Genomic DNA, 14,540 nt, shown 5'->3' on the forward strand with positions numbered 1-14,540 from the left:
AAATGAGTAGTTAAATGACCGATTAATCATTCCAGTTAATCCGCAGGCAAACTTTTTTTTTTTTTTTTATTGTATCCTGCTACGGAAATGTTATTTATTTATTTATCCACCCCCCCCAAATTGATTTTATTCATGATACGTGGCGGTTAATTGAATATGGATCCAACAAAACAAACAGTAAGGGTATTCAATTCTTTTTCTCGCCTGTTTTTTTTCTTTCTTTTTTAACCAGCCAGCCTTTTGACAAACCACATAAAGTAGTCACTTCTCTCGATGTGTAAACAAGGGCTATGTCAAATTTATAGGAGCTTCTAGTTACAATCACTCAAACTTTAATCGCTTTTCCTTTTTAACAGCCACAAGTTTGAGTGAGAACATTGAATTGAGATCGCTGTTAAGAATTAACACATTTTTGATATTGAGCTATTACATAGTTTTTTACATCCAGTGAGCTGGTTCGTTTATATGGCAAATAAACATTTTTTTATTATCATTATTATTCATTTCAAGGTCAACTCATAAAGCTGTGGTTCCCCTCTGTTTATTAAATTTTTTCCTATCTTTTTGCAACATAAAATTTTACCACTTCAACTAAATCATTTTGCCCCGTATCTCTCCTTTAGCCTCTAAATTTACGCATATTTTCTTCTATTTCACTAAAGGAACCTAAAAACATACAAATTGACCTAATGCTCTTTTGGTTTTCATTTTCCATTTAAAGCAATTCCCGAAAACTTTATTAAGAAGATCCATTGTGGCTTTACAGAACCGCTCTGTTTGGTCCCCATCCAATAGAATCCAGGAAAATCAATTTTGACAGAATATAAACTGAACAAAAAGTGCAATTTTGGCCCTAAAAGTCATGATACTCCACATTTTCCAGCTAATAGAAGCCCAACATGTGAAGTGATGGCTCATTTCTGCAAATCTCAATGTACAAACATTTAACTCCAAATGAATGTTTGCGTCTTTTTTATTTTTATTTTTATACTTTTTACATCGCTGAATGCAGGAATGGCTCGTCTCATGTTTGTTTATTGTTTTTTTTTTTCTTTTGTTTCTTGCCGTTTGCAAACACACACCTGTCTCCGTGTGCATGTCCTTGTGCGTGCACGCCTCCTCTTGCCTGGCTGAATACTGTGTAACCGTCCCAGCGTGAGATCACTGTGAGGTACAACTGTCAGCGCTTTTTATATTTTTCCTTCTCTCTCACCTCCGGCCTTCCCGCTTTGTCTTTTCTTTTATTCCTCCTTTCGGCCTCTGAAACCGGTTCGGCTCCAGATGCACGGACCCACTTCAATGGCTCATGTGATTCACTTACCTTTTAATTAACCTGATCATTTAATTCACCTGCCTAATCACGCCTATTCGAACCAAGGCTTTATTTATCTTTGAAAATAATTATAATGCTTTAAAATCTCAAATTTATTGATTATTGTCACTAGATTTTTTTTTAGATCAAATTCTGTTTTTTTTTTTTCATTTTTTGTCTCGTACCTACAAGTTTTTTCGCAGCCGCTTGATATTTTGAAAAGCCTTTTTTCACCTGCGTCACCTCTTCAGTTGTTTCTTGTTCAGATGATAGTTTTTAGTATTTTTTTAAAATGTTTTTTACTGCCCTTATTTTCTCTGATTATGATGGTTTCAATTTGATTTAAGGTTTATTTCATTCTATACAGGAACAGCGATCTCCAAGAATGAAAACTCACAGAATCAGATATTCATAGATTCGTTTCAAGCCTGAATTATACATGGGAATTAATTTGATTGTGGATTAGGTGCCCGCCAGTCTGTTTATCTCATTATGTATATCAGGAATTTGCAAATAGCACTTCAGTGAAAATGCAAAAACAGCAGGTTTAAATTATTTAGATACACATTCATGAGACTTTCCTCTGTTTAATCCACTTTAAAATGCCACCAGGATTTTGCACAGCAAGGCATAAATGACGTCACTCTGGTCTATATCAGCTGTTTACTTTCCCAAGTCACTCAGGTGTTAAAAACTCTTTTTAGAATAGTTACAGGCCACAAATCTGAAGTGGCAATAAGGTTAGAGCCTCCTCATCACACTGTCCTCTACAGCACAATGCTCAAACAATGTCATATTCGACTATAGCGCCCAGACCCAGTTTGGGTACGTTAAAATTTTAGGATCAAATTTCAACGACAGCTTCTAAAGGCGCTCCCATCCAAAAATGAGAAAACCTTTACTCAGGTTAAACTTTTCCATTCCAGGTCAGACAAGCGCCGCTATCACTCGCCTCCTTCTTACAGCCGATGCACTGTACCCGCATGGACGTGCAGTTTGCGACTGAAAATTTAAACAACCGTTACGGATCCGTCCCGCCGAGTTAAGCCTACAGGCCACGTTCACACGACCAGTTTCAAACTGTCAGCACAGCCGTCCAAACATCTTGGCACTGCTGGTTTGTGGTTTATGTGCACAGAAAGCAGGTGAAAGTATCATTATATGCAGACAATGTTTGACTGTTTACAGTGAACACCTGGAGGTGGTGCTATAAAGCTTTTTTGGAGACTGCACAAGGAAAAATTCCTAGAAGATGGCTGGGGTTTGTGGGAAAAGGAGGCGTACTGTCATTTTTTTTTTTTAGACTGACATCTTCATTAGATGTGGTTTGGCGGGGTAAATTCTACCAGCGGCACTTTGGAAATAGTTGTTGAGAGACGCTGCCACAGTCCGTTTTGTAAAAATGCACAGGCATGGAAGCCTCTTAAGTAGCCCAAAGGGAAGGAGCATTAATTGAGGGGTTTAAAATGAACCTACTTTGAGATCAATTGCATTGAACTCCTTGTTCTTCAGCCCAGAACAAGAAAGAAAATAAATGTTGCACAGTTCACTCGTTGTCAAAGGTGTTTCACCGCTCTTAACTGTTTTCTCTGTCTCTCACTTTCTCTCTCTCTCTATTTTTAATCTCATCAAACGAAAATCTGTCACCTCCTCAAGAGGAAGCTCCGCTGGGATATGTGAGGCTCGCCGAGTGCATCCTTTCCTAGTCTTGGAGCTTATTTTGTCTCTCAATCTGCTTTTTTTAATGCTCTGTGAATGACCTCCCACCCCCCCAACCCACCTTCCCACTTGTAGAATAAGCCAATCTTTGTCCTGTTTAACCCACCTTTATGAACCTGTTGCTTTTCTGGTAATTCAAAGCATGCAGCTAACCACCTCTCGGCTCCCAGAAATGGGATTTTCGGTGCTTTTAACAGTGTTTTCAAGTCCCGCTCCTTCAGCCTGCTCACCTTGGGATTTTCTGGTGCACATCTTAACAGCTTTGCCTTGCCAACGAGATGCTTCTCAACTTACGTATGCTGCTTACAGCTGCATTTCTTCTCATGATGTAGATTTTATCCTTTTTAACTAATCGCAACCGGACAAAATCTAAAGTACGTGGTGGCTGCTTGTGTCGGCTGTCCCTCAGAATGGCCTGCTCTGGCATTTGGACATTGTTGTCCTGTGAGATAAAACACAAGTATCCTTCCGATGACAAAACAGTAAGAGTTGGTTTACTTGTAGTTAACGAAGGGATTCATTTGAACAGGAACTGGTTCTGGTTAAGATTCAGTCTTCAGAGATCCTTTGCTTTTCAAAATAAAGGAGAATACTCTTTAAATTTGCAAATCCAGACCTGAAACTTATGTGGCATTTTAGATATTTGTCACATAATTTATTAGACTGGAGGCGAATTACAATGACATTTTCAACCGCAGCGAAGGTTTCTTTTAAACCCTGAAAGTCATGATGACTGTGAGAAAAATAAACAGCACGATTTTGACCTTGTGCTCACTTTTTAAATCAGAAAAAGCCACAAATACCGTCAAAATGCTTCTGCCCAGGCAAGGAAAGTGGGAAGGCTGATGAAACTAACAAACTACCATCACAATCATTTCCAACTCTGAACCCGAAACACAGTTACTTTCTTTCCTGCACATTTTACTTTTGCTTCATTTGTGAGTATGAACTGCTGAGGGGAGGTCTTCCATCACATCATATCTCTACAATCCACTTTTGTCTTAATTTATATTTTCATTTCATACATGTACAGTTAATGAGAGCTGGTTCTCATGTAACAGAGGAAAACCAGGAGTACATGCTCTACAATGTGACCAGATATATTTATAAGACAGAATTGTAAGGAATTGTAACAGCAGACTGCTTCAACAGTTTAAGAAGGCATTTCTTGGCCTTCTTCTGTTGTCAAATCACTATTGAATTATTTTCTGTAGTCTATTTAAAAAAGGTCTTGATACAGTGAGCCCTCCTCGCCAGCAGACGTACTCTGATACTTAATCAATTCTGACAGTGCACTGAGTTGTGTGTGTGTGTGTGTGTGTGTGTGTGTGTGTGTGTGTGTGCGTGTGTGCGTTTGTGTGTGTTTTGGCAATAGATCAGCTCTGGCCTCAGCTCACCAGGGCCAACCTTTGCCCAAAACCTTGAGTGTCATGGAGAGCACAGCGCAGGTCCGCGGCATGCACACCATCATCAGGTCAGGATTTTTATCTTTTTTAATGTCTCTTCCTGCGTACACACACACACACACACACACACACACACACACACGATCAGAGGGTATGAGGTTTTTACTGCTGCAAACTCTGACGCTGGTGTTTTATTTTTTTATAAACAAAACCTCATACACTAAGTGCAATACCATTAACATTATAGATGGAGGTGATAATCCCTTAAATCTCAGGTTTTTGATTGACAGAACAATGAACTTCCTTGTGTTGCAAAAAAAATATTATTCTATGACTAATTCAGTTATTCACAAAATAAAAGCACATTGGTCGGGAATAAAAACTTTACCCCAGTATTCAGATGGATTTGATAATGGTAATCAACTGCTGTTATTACGTTTTGTTTTTCGTTTTTCTCCCAGTCTAAATGCCAATAAACCCTGTGTTGCAACCCTGATCTCTGGACAGTCATTTATTTGATTTTATTTTTATTTGTAATTATTTTTTTTTTCCCCTTCCCTGTGCATCTTAACGTAGGGACAAAGAGACAAACCGTGATGAGTTTATCTTCTACTCCAAGAGATTAATGAGACTGCTAATAGAACATGCCCTCTCCTTTCTGCCTCTCAAGGTGAGTTGTCAAAAGTCTGAAGGTTTTTTAAAGCCCTTAACACTTATTTGACATTTTTTATGTGCTTTTAGTTTTTATGAGGGTTCGACAGCCATAATTTAGTTTTGTCTAGACACAAAATATGCCAGACTAAGTTATTCTGTATTCTGTCCCCCCAGCCAGTTTCCGTGGAGACACCTCAGGGAGGCATCTATGATGGGAAGAGACTGAGCGGCAAGAGAGTGAGTCTTTTTAAGCCTTGACAATTTATTTAAACGATATCTACAATTCATTCATAGAATTAAACAATCTCTCAGATTCATGTTCAGCATTCAGTTTTATCCTCTCAGGTCATATGTATTGATGAAGTATTGAATGTAAATACATTTTTAGAATATTTATTCAGCACTTTTTTTTTTGGTAAAATTGTCAGATGAGATTCTCATCATTTTTATGGTCATTTTCTTTTTTTTTTAACTATAAGTTATTGCCAATCCTCCAAAAATTCTAATTAAAAGCAACTTCCTGCCATTTTTAATGTTTTTCAGCTTCATTTTATTATTTTTTTGGTTTTCAGGTAATTCAAATTTGGAATAAATAATAGTAATTTTTTTTTTTAGGGGCTTCATTACGAATCTTCTGTTTATTTTCAACAACCTATGTAACAGTAATTATAGATAAAAATACTTTGCGAAATATTTAAAAAAAACTTTTTCTGCTTTTTTTTTTCCTCCACAATTAACCAGTTTTAAAATATTTTTAACAATTTGTCATGGGATGTAGCTGATACAGAGACTTGAGTGACAGAGACTTGGACCAACAGCTGTCTGTCAAACCAAACTTGCAAATCCCACCGTGACCTCTTGAGTTCCAGAGGTCACAGATAACTTGATTTGATATTGAGGTTTATTTTTCAACCTGAGATTGCAGATCTTAGCAATTTAGAAGCTGAAGAGATGCTCCTGTACATTACAGCTACGAGAGAGTGAGAAATGACAGAGATAGAATAATTCATCAGAAATTCTATATTTCTTGATTAGATTAGATCAAATTAGAATTCTAATAAGGATTCGTCACTCCAGTTAAGATAGCCTGGACAGAGCTGGCCAAGCAAGGGTTTTGAAACTCTAAATTGACCCGCTAATATTAGAAAGACAGCAATGAGGGGAAATACCCGTGTTTCATTTCTGACAATATGATTTTAAAGAGACTGACTTTTGTCTCTCCCATTTCCAACGGCAGAGACTCCTCTTCTCACGCAACAGAGGGTCGGGTATAACGGCTGAAATGTCTGTGTGCAGATCACAGGTGTGTCCATCCTGAGGGCCGGGGAGACCATGGAGCAGGCCCTGATGGCCGTCTGTAAGGACATCCGCCTGGGGAAGATCCTCATCCAGACCAACCATGACACAGGAGAACCAGAGGTTAGAAAGCGTTCAAAATCACCACCTACTGGGGAGAACAATCCCCCAGCGCCAAGTGACCTGCATGACTTTTGTCAATACTAACTCTAAATACATCCTTCCTGAGGTTCTTCAGAACCATACCACCCTCTGCTGGTAAATGCTGTGAAATACAGCTTACGTCTTTTTCAGTTCCTTCCAAAGATTCGCTGAAAGAGAAGGTGGCCAAGTGGAAAACATTTCAATGTATTTTTTCTCGAAGGTTCCCAAGTCCTTGTTATAATGCATTTGGTGTCAGCTGATGTGACAATGAGTTACCAGTAGCAATTTACGATAAGATAAGATAAGATAAGATAAGATAAGATAAGATAAGAATAACTTTATTAATCCCGAAGGAAATTGTTGTGCCAGAGTTACAGAAAATATAACAGTAATAAACAACAAAAAGAAAAGGCAGAATTAGAAATAAAATAAACTATAAACTATAAAGTGTCTCAGTGAAACAATAAAGTGTCTCAGTGAAACTATAAAGTGTCTTAGTAAACAAGTGATAAAACTATAAGTGTCTTAGTAACAAGTGAGGTAAGGAGTGCACAATAGTATGATAAAGGAAAAATTGTCCTGTACTGTTATGAAATGAAATATTGCACAGTTCTGAATATTGCACAGTTAAATGAAAGTTTTTGCACAGTTTTTGTTTTTTTTGTTTTTTACTTGGCATACCCCGCAGAATCATCCAGCGCCGCTGTGAATTTCCGGCCAATATCCGAACACAGCAACTAAAACCCCTGTCGTGTTGTCTTCGGGTTTGATTCAAGTCACTTTACGGTCCGGGTAGTCAAAAAGAGGACTGAAGGTGTCACAGAAGGTGTCACAGTTTGCCTTCAGCTCAGGAAGTCCCACTCTCCAGCTCAAATAAACTTTTGGTGAGAGAAAGCGCTTTTTCTGTTAAGACTACATTGTCATGCAACGTTTAATTTACACATTTTATTGTCCCTGTGGAACAACTGCAACTTAAACCAGATAACCTGATAGAATTATCTCTAATGCAAGGGGTTTGTAGGTTTTGTTTGCAAGAGGCCCCTACTTGAGCCGCCACCTTATCGCGGTGGAGGGGTTTTGCGTGTCCTGTCCCAGTGAACCCCAGGAGTTATGTTGTTGAGGGCTTTATGCCCCTGGTCAGGTCACCCAAGGTAAACAAGTCCTTGGTGAGGGGCCAGACAAAGTCTGGCTCAAGAAGACCCCCCCAAATGACGAATAAGACAAATGGATCTGGTTGTTCCTGCTCTTGTGTTGATTGGAATATCACCCCAGTTCCCTCCTGATATTTTCCCGTTTTCCATCCAGCTCCACTACCTTCGCCTGCCCAAAGACATCAGCGAGGATTACGTCATCCTGATGGACAGCACCGTCTCCACCGGAGCTGCAGCTCTGATGGCCGTCAGGGTGCTGCTGGTATGTCTGAGATGTCAAAACATTTCAGCCACAAATAACCAGGGGTGTTCGGATGGGGTAGCTTAACAGATTAAATCAAATCAAAATCATAGGAGCTTAAAAAAAAAAAAAAACAGGAAATATGTTGTCCCGTGTTGCCATAGTTGTGGTGTGTGAAATCACAAGATATCATTAACAGTTATCATAAACAACCAAGTCTTAAAATGCTTCATTTTTTTCCCTTTTGTTTTTTTACCCCTCTGTGAAGGACCATGACGTAGCCGAGGACAAGATCTTCCTGCTGTCGCTGCTGATGGCGGAGATGGGGGTCCACTCGGTGGCCTACGCCTTCCCCAGAGTCCGCATCATCACCACCGCTGTGGACAAGGAGGTCAACGACCAGTTCCACATTATCCCAGGCATCGGTGAGGGCAAATCTGTCACGAAGCACTTCGGAGATAAACAGAGGTGGAACTTGAGTGTGTTTTTGATAAACAAATGTTTATTCAGGACTGCGCCCTGAGAGCGATTAAAACACGCACATTGAGGTACAGCGTCGCCTCTATATCGAAGGCCGGAAAATAAAACGTCGTGGAGCCCTTAATAAGAAAAGCTAACTGACCTTGCAGTGCCATAAAAGCTGAGGCTTAGTCATGTACATCGAAACAGCCAGCAAGCGACTTTACGACAAATCTTTAGCAGCAGCAAATGGAAGACAACACAGAAAAGGCCTTTGATTCCACGTGTTAACCGGTAAATCAATGGTGAAACTGCAGGCGGCAGATCTGTTTGCAGCTCTGAACCAAACCAGAACCAAGTTGGGTTTGAATCTTTGTCTTAGACTCAACATGAAATCAGTTTTTTGTGTCTGCAAAGGGGAGCGCAAGGACTCTACTCCCACCTAGAGATAACTTGTATAAGTTTTCATCCTTCAGTGATCATTACAGATGCAATTATCTCGTCCTTTTTTCATCATTTAGCCAATAAAACCATGTCCATAACAATAATGTAGAGAAAAATGAATCACCAGCCATTAATGATTTCTGTCCAGCCTGGTCTTAAGCAGGAACCCCGATTAAAAGCCTGTAAACCTCCGCCTGTATTTGTGTTTCAAAGGTAATTTCGGAGACCGTTACTTCGGTACAGACGCCCCATCGGACTGGTGCGAAAGTGACGAGGGCATGGACTTCTGACCAAGCAGAGGATGTTAGTAAGCAAAAGCACCTAATCCCCAAATAAAACACCATGAACTTTCCTCCTCCGTCCAGAGTGACCCGAGATGACGCTCAGCGGTCGGACGCTCCCCCAGGAGGCAGCGTGTACTTCCATTTCCTGCCACGACGCTAAGCTATCGAGCTCATAAAGAATACACAGTGATGCTGGCGAGAAGTTGGATTACCATTCATATCAAAGGTTTACTGTCATAGTGTTCGTTCAGTCAGCTCTACCCGATAAAAGGAAAAGACCAAGACATTTTTTGAGTTTCCTTCTGAAATGTGTCAATGTCAGGGTGAGAATTTAGTAAATCTAATAGGTATATCTAACCTTGCAATTATTCTCTTAATTTCCTTCCCCCACCAGTCTTAGAAACTGCTTTTTGAGGATCTGCCAGAAAGACCCAGCAAGCTGCTTTCCAAAAGAAATGTTGAGATGATAGATCGCAAATTGCAATGCAAGGCTACTTTGCTTAGCACAAGAAACACTCGCCTGTGTGTAAGAGCGTCCATTTCACATTCCGATACCTCAAGTTACTTTTATGGACCTGCATGTCTGCCCAGTCACAGGCAAGCTCCAGTCTGTGAACGATGTAGCTACAAAGACACTCATCTAGAACGTTTCAGTTTTGCCTAGCAAGGTGATGTAAAAAGAAAGTCTTCCCGGTGGAACTTAGGTGAACTGCTTTCTCAACAGATAATGAACATGGAATCAAAACAGAACCCTCAGTGTTTAAAAATTTCCTTGCCTCTAGATCAGGGGTGGGCAAACTGCAGCCCGCGGGCCAAATACAGCCCATTGGTCTTTTTAATCCGGCCCGCCAAAGATCAGTACAGAATTCATACTCGATGTGAATGATTGGATCAATGAATCTGGGAGCTCAAACAGGAGATTATTTCATTTTTGGAGCTACTTGAGAATGTTCCTGAGCTGAATGACGCAGATTGGCTTCGTGATTTTGCCCGGTGATTTTCAACCACATCTGTGACGCGATGACGTAGAGGTCAATGTTAGAGTTAGTGCTGTGTGACAGTTCAAAACAAGCCGAATGGACTATTTTGTACGTTTACGTACAAACAATGAGAAAGTGGCAACGTTTTGGAGAAAAAACACTAAGGTAAAAGAGAGAGCCCTCAAAGGTAGCTACATTGTTGCTGAACTCGTAGCTAAATCAAAAATGTCCCACACTGTTGCAGAAACATTAATACTGCCAGCTTGTAAAGCTTGAGCAAGAGCTTCGTGTGTGTCTTTCAACCATTACTGCCAGAATATCCATTTTGTGTTCATCGAAACAGCCCGAGGTTTCACACTATGTAGGTATAAATACATAAAAAAACATATCATTAACTATATGTATGATATGTACTGTGTTAGTGTCATTTTGGTTGGTGGTCTGCCCCAGGATTTTGTAAATGTAAAAACTGCCGCATCTCAAAAAGGGTTGAAAATCACTGATTTAGCCTTTACTGTGAACATACTGACACACATGAATGAGCTACGAGGGAAAAACTGATTTGTTCATAAAATGCAAGCAAACGCCAGAACCTTCAAAACCAAGCTGGTTTTATTTTCAAAGCAAATGTCAGATGAGTCTGATATGTACCATTTACAAATGCGTTTTTTTTTTCTTTTTTTTTATATATATATATGTATGGTATCTTGTGACCTGGCCCGTCTGTCAAATTTTAAAAGTCAACGTGGCCCTTTAGCCAAAAAGTTTGCCTACCCCTGCTCTACATTCTCTCTTCTTTTATAATAATGTGAAACATCGTGAGGTGGTTGTTTATTTTTTTTTGAGTCGACCCTCAACCTCATATTTTCATGTTCATTTTTACGAAGTATGCTAAGAGAGCGGCTAACATCATTAGCATGGTCCATGTCCACCTGGCAAAGCCATGCTAGGTCTGCACCACAAAGACCTCTGCCAGGTTCTTGTGCTGATGGTTTCCTTCCATTAATAGTTTAACTAATGGACCTTTAGTTGTGGAATCGTTTGTAACAGCTTCCCCTAACAGTGTCAACACTGATTGCCAGAAAGTCTTGCCCATGGCAGGGTTAGAGTTATGTTTTTTTTATTTACTTTTTTTCTTCTAACTTGAATTTTATGTATTTCACATATTCCGCTGTGTAAATAGACAGGAATGTCAACTGTGGCATCCCATGTTGGGCTACAATTTCAGTTTTGATAATTTCCTGTTTGTTTTTAAAGCTAAATGCTTTTCGCTTTTTTTTTTCTTGAAATGAGCACATAATTTTACGTTTTCTTTCATGGAAAACTTGAAAACTAGCGAGACCATGAACTTGCCAGAAAATAGTTTACTGAGGTCAGAAATCAGGTGACCAGTTCACCTCTTTCTTTTAGACTTGACATGAACTACCAACTCTCACTACTAGTGGCCCTTAAACCTCTGTCCACCTCTGTTATACAGTCTACTGTCACAGCTTTAGTCCACTAATGAAAGGTTTACTGTAAGAAATATTTACCTCAGGCAGCTTCTAATGAAAGGGACAACAATGCTTCATACTTGAACACGACTGACAAGAAAACATCTTGCGTTGTGAATTGTTTTCTTTTATTATAATATTTTTTTTGTGTGTGTTGTAGCTTTGCAACCTTCTGCCATTTTTGTTCCAGCAAGTTCTTGCAACAATGAAAGAATTGCATATTTTATATTCATAAGCCAAACCTGCTAATATATGTTAGATAGCGGGGCTATCCTCACAAAACTACTTTACTGTGCTGTTTCAGGCTGATTTGTGTTGCCGCCGATGTTTAGCGGAGCTCGTCAGTCGTTCAAAACACTATGAGATCATCTTTATAAACCTTGAGACTTGACATATGGAAAAGTTCCACACAATATTTTATTCCCCAGTTATATTGCCTTTTAAAATGTTTTCAGCAAAGTGACAGTTAGACCTTTAATCTATTAGTGGTAAAAATCTTAATTATTACTTTGGTAATAGCAAGAAAAATGTCCAAATTCTTAATTTTCATGTTTTTTAAATCTGAAAATCTCCTGGATTCTCCAGTTTCTAGAAAATTAACCCAGACTTAGGATTCTCTACAACTTTTTTTAACCGAAGAATAGTTTTTCAAAAAATAATGGTCTTTTTACATATTTCAAGTTCAAGTGGTGAAAGAGAAAAAATTATAATTTCTTTAGTTTGAAGATGTTTATACGTGTTTAGAATAAAAGGTCTTGACTGAGATGTAGTAATAAATCAGCAAAATGAAAACTAAAAAGTAAACTAAAGATATGAAGCATTTTAAATGGTAAAACTGGGAGATTAAAGCAAATAGACCCAAGAGAATAAAGAGGAAAAACCATGAACCCCCCAAATTTAGAGGATCACAGATTGACGAGAACAGAGTCATTTGGATTAAGGAAAAATTACAGGGGGTTCTTGCTTTCTTCTACTGCATTTTTATTCCATTAATGGATGAATTTCTAATCTCATAGCAATCATGTAAAACCCTTCATACAAACATAGTTTGAACGTTCGATAAATTGTCAGGATTAAAGAAGAGAAACTTCAACATCTTGTTTCTGAAGTGCCACCTCAGTCACACCATGCAGAGCAATTTCTTAAGCGATTAGTGTTTTGTCATGGAAAATGAAAACACTGACCCAAACAGGTTTCTTCCTAGCCTTATTCGCTGCAACCACTGTTTTCTTTTTATGTAGCTGTTTTACTTGTACTGCAATTGTATGCCTTTGTGCATTACATTGTTTTCAATTTTGAGACTGCGCTAATGAGAAATGCGGTTATTTTTTTATGCTTTTACACAAATCATCTTTGCTGAAGAGTCACAAGGTTGTTTGATTTGTAGAAAATTTTAAAAAATTAAAAATGCAAATAATGTTTGTCTTGCTGTTTTGATTGTCTCACTTGCCTGATTTTTTGGTTTGGAATACAGTTGTAACTATAACCATATTAAACACATCATGCTTGCCTCAAAATTGCTACATATTTAAAAAAAAAGGTTCAGACAAAATCTTGATATATTGGACAAACAAAATCTCTGCTGGTAATGAAATATATCTGTTTCTAATGAAATAGAAAATCTCGAGGAATTTTCTTCAAAGTGTCCCATCAAAAGCATTATATTGAGAGAATGAGAATGAGAATGAATGAGAATGAGAACAACTTTATTTATCCTGAAGGAAATTGTTGTGCCAGAGTTTCAAGGAAAAATATAACAGTAATAGAAATAGTAGGAAGGAGGAAGAATAAGAAATACAATAAAATATAAATTGTCTTAACTGTTAACTGTTAACTACAAAGATTTGAACATTCTCTGCGGCAAATCTTTGTAGTTAACAGAATGTGCCTTCAATCGTCACACAATGGGGAAATTGCTATCAAACCCACCTTGCCAGCTTACTCGACCAGGCAGCACCTGAATGCAACACAACCGTGATAATCAGTCACACTTTTGTTCATTATAAGGAATTTTGCGAATACAAAAAATGAAATAAACAGAAAACTCTTTATTGTTTGGAAACTTGACTGTGCGCTTGACCAGGAGTGGGCGCCATATTTCACATTTACTTAAGTGATGGCGGAAGTGACGGATGATGCAGGTCGCTGATGCCTTCCAGTGTCGTCGGAAAGAATTTGTAACGTTGATTTGCGATTTGTGTACAGTGATCCCTCGCTATAACGCGGTTTACTTTTCACGATTTCGCTACTTCGCGGGTTTACCTCGTGCATTGTGTTCTGCATTCTGATTGGCTAAAAAGTCACTTCGCTTCTTCTCTACCTGTGCGTCAATAACGTTGCAGTTTAATATGTAGACGTACCTGAAACAGTTTGCTAAATTTACATAACGTATGTGCAAATTCTCTTGCAATTTCGAGTTTCTCTAAAACCTGTAATGCTGACAAAACGCTCTGGACCGACAAAAGCACCTGCGGCAGGGCCCAAAAGGCAGCGGAAGATGCTATCTATCGCAGATAAAGTTAAACTTCTGGACATGCTAAGGGAAGGTAAAAGCTATGCGGCTGTAGGTCGGCATTACGGAATTAATGAATCTTCCGTTCGTTCCATAAATAAGGAAGAATAAAACATAAGGACGACAGCAGCAATGAGATTTAATAAGGATGCAAAAAGGGTTGCAACTGTCCACAACTTTTTTCATAATCATTTTTAATTTTCTCCTGTTTAATCCAATTACTCGGGTCGCGGTGGGCGTGCTGATCTCCGCAATTTGAAGCCTTCTGTTCACATTGATGATTAAAATTATTATTTTACAGTACAGATGTTATTTGATGAAAAAAACGTTTCTAAAGTACAGTACTTTTATTTGTGAAACAAATCATTGAGCCTGTAAAATGGTTTGTTCTTTCTTTTCAATGTATAATAGAGTATTTAATTGTATAATAATTGTAAAAAATAAA

At 38.6% G+C, this 14,540-nt stretch overlaps 1 protein-coding gene across 2 annotated transcripts in view; it reads left to right on the forward strand.

Moving 5' to 3' along the window:
- Window positions 1-13,004, forward strand: part of LOC147213348 (uridine-cytidine kinase-like 1) — a 39,751-nt gene extending 26,747 nt beyond the window's left edge. Inside the window, exons 8-15 of one of the 2 annotated variants that reach the window (XR_015104510.1) lie at window positions 2,969-2,988; window positions 4,407-4,505; window positions 5,014-5,107; window positions 5,266-5,328; window positions 6,388-6,510; window positions 7,220-7,415; window positions 7,837-7,944; window positions 8,192-8,209. Coding sequence is in view for 1 of the 2 variants with exons in the window: in XM_086143113.1 (XP_085999239.1) it covers window positions 2,969-2,988; window positions 4,407-4,505; window positions 5,014-5,107; window positions 5,266-5,328; window positions 6,388-6,510; window positions 7,837-7,944; window positions 8,192-8,348; window positions 9,040-9,116 (741 nt within the window). In the remaining variant the exon portion in view is untranslated. Of the gene's footprint in view, window positions 1-2,968; window positions 2,989-4,406; window positions 4,506-5,013; window positions 5,108-5,265; window positions 5,329-6,387; window positions 6,511-7,219; window positions 7,416-7,836; window positions 7,945-8,191; window positions 8,349-9,039 lie in introns of those variants that run through there. The other variant, XM_086143113.1, reaches the window with a different exon arrangement.
- Window positions 13,005-14,540: the final 1,536 nt, after the last annotated feature.

This window comes from Fistularia commersonii, chromosome 36 (assembly GCF_037954325.1).
Source record: "Fistularia commersonii isolate RoL2024-O1a breed Wild chromosome 36, RoL_Fcom_v1.0, whole genome shotgun sequence".
Classification (NCBI taxonomy): domain Eukaryota; kingdom Metazoa; phylum Chordata; class Actinopteri; order Syngnathiformes; family Fistulariidae; genus Fistularia; species Fistularia commersonii.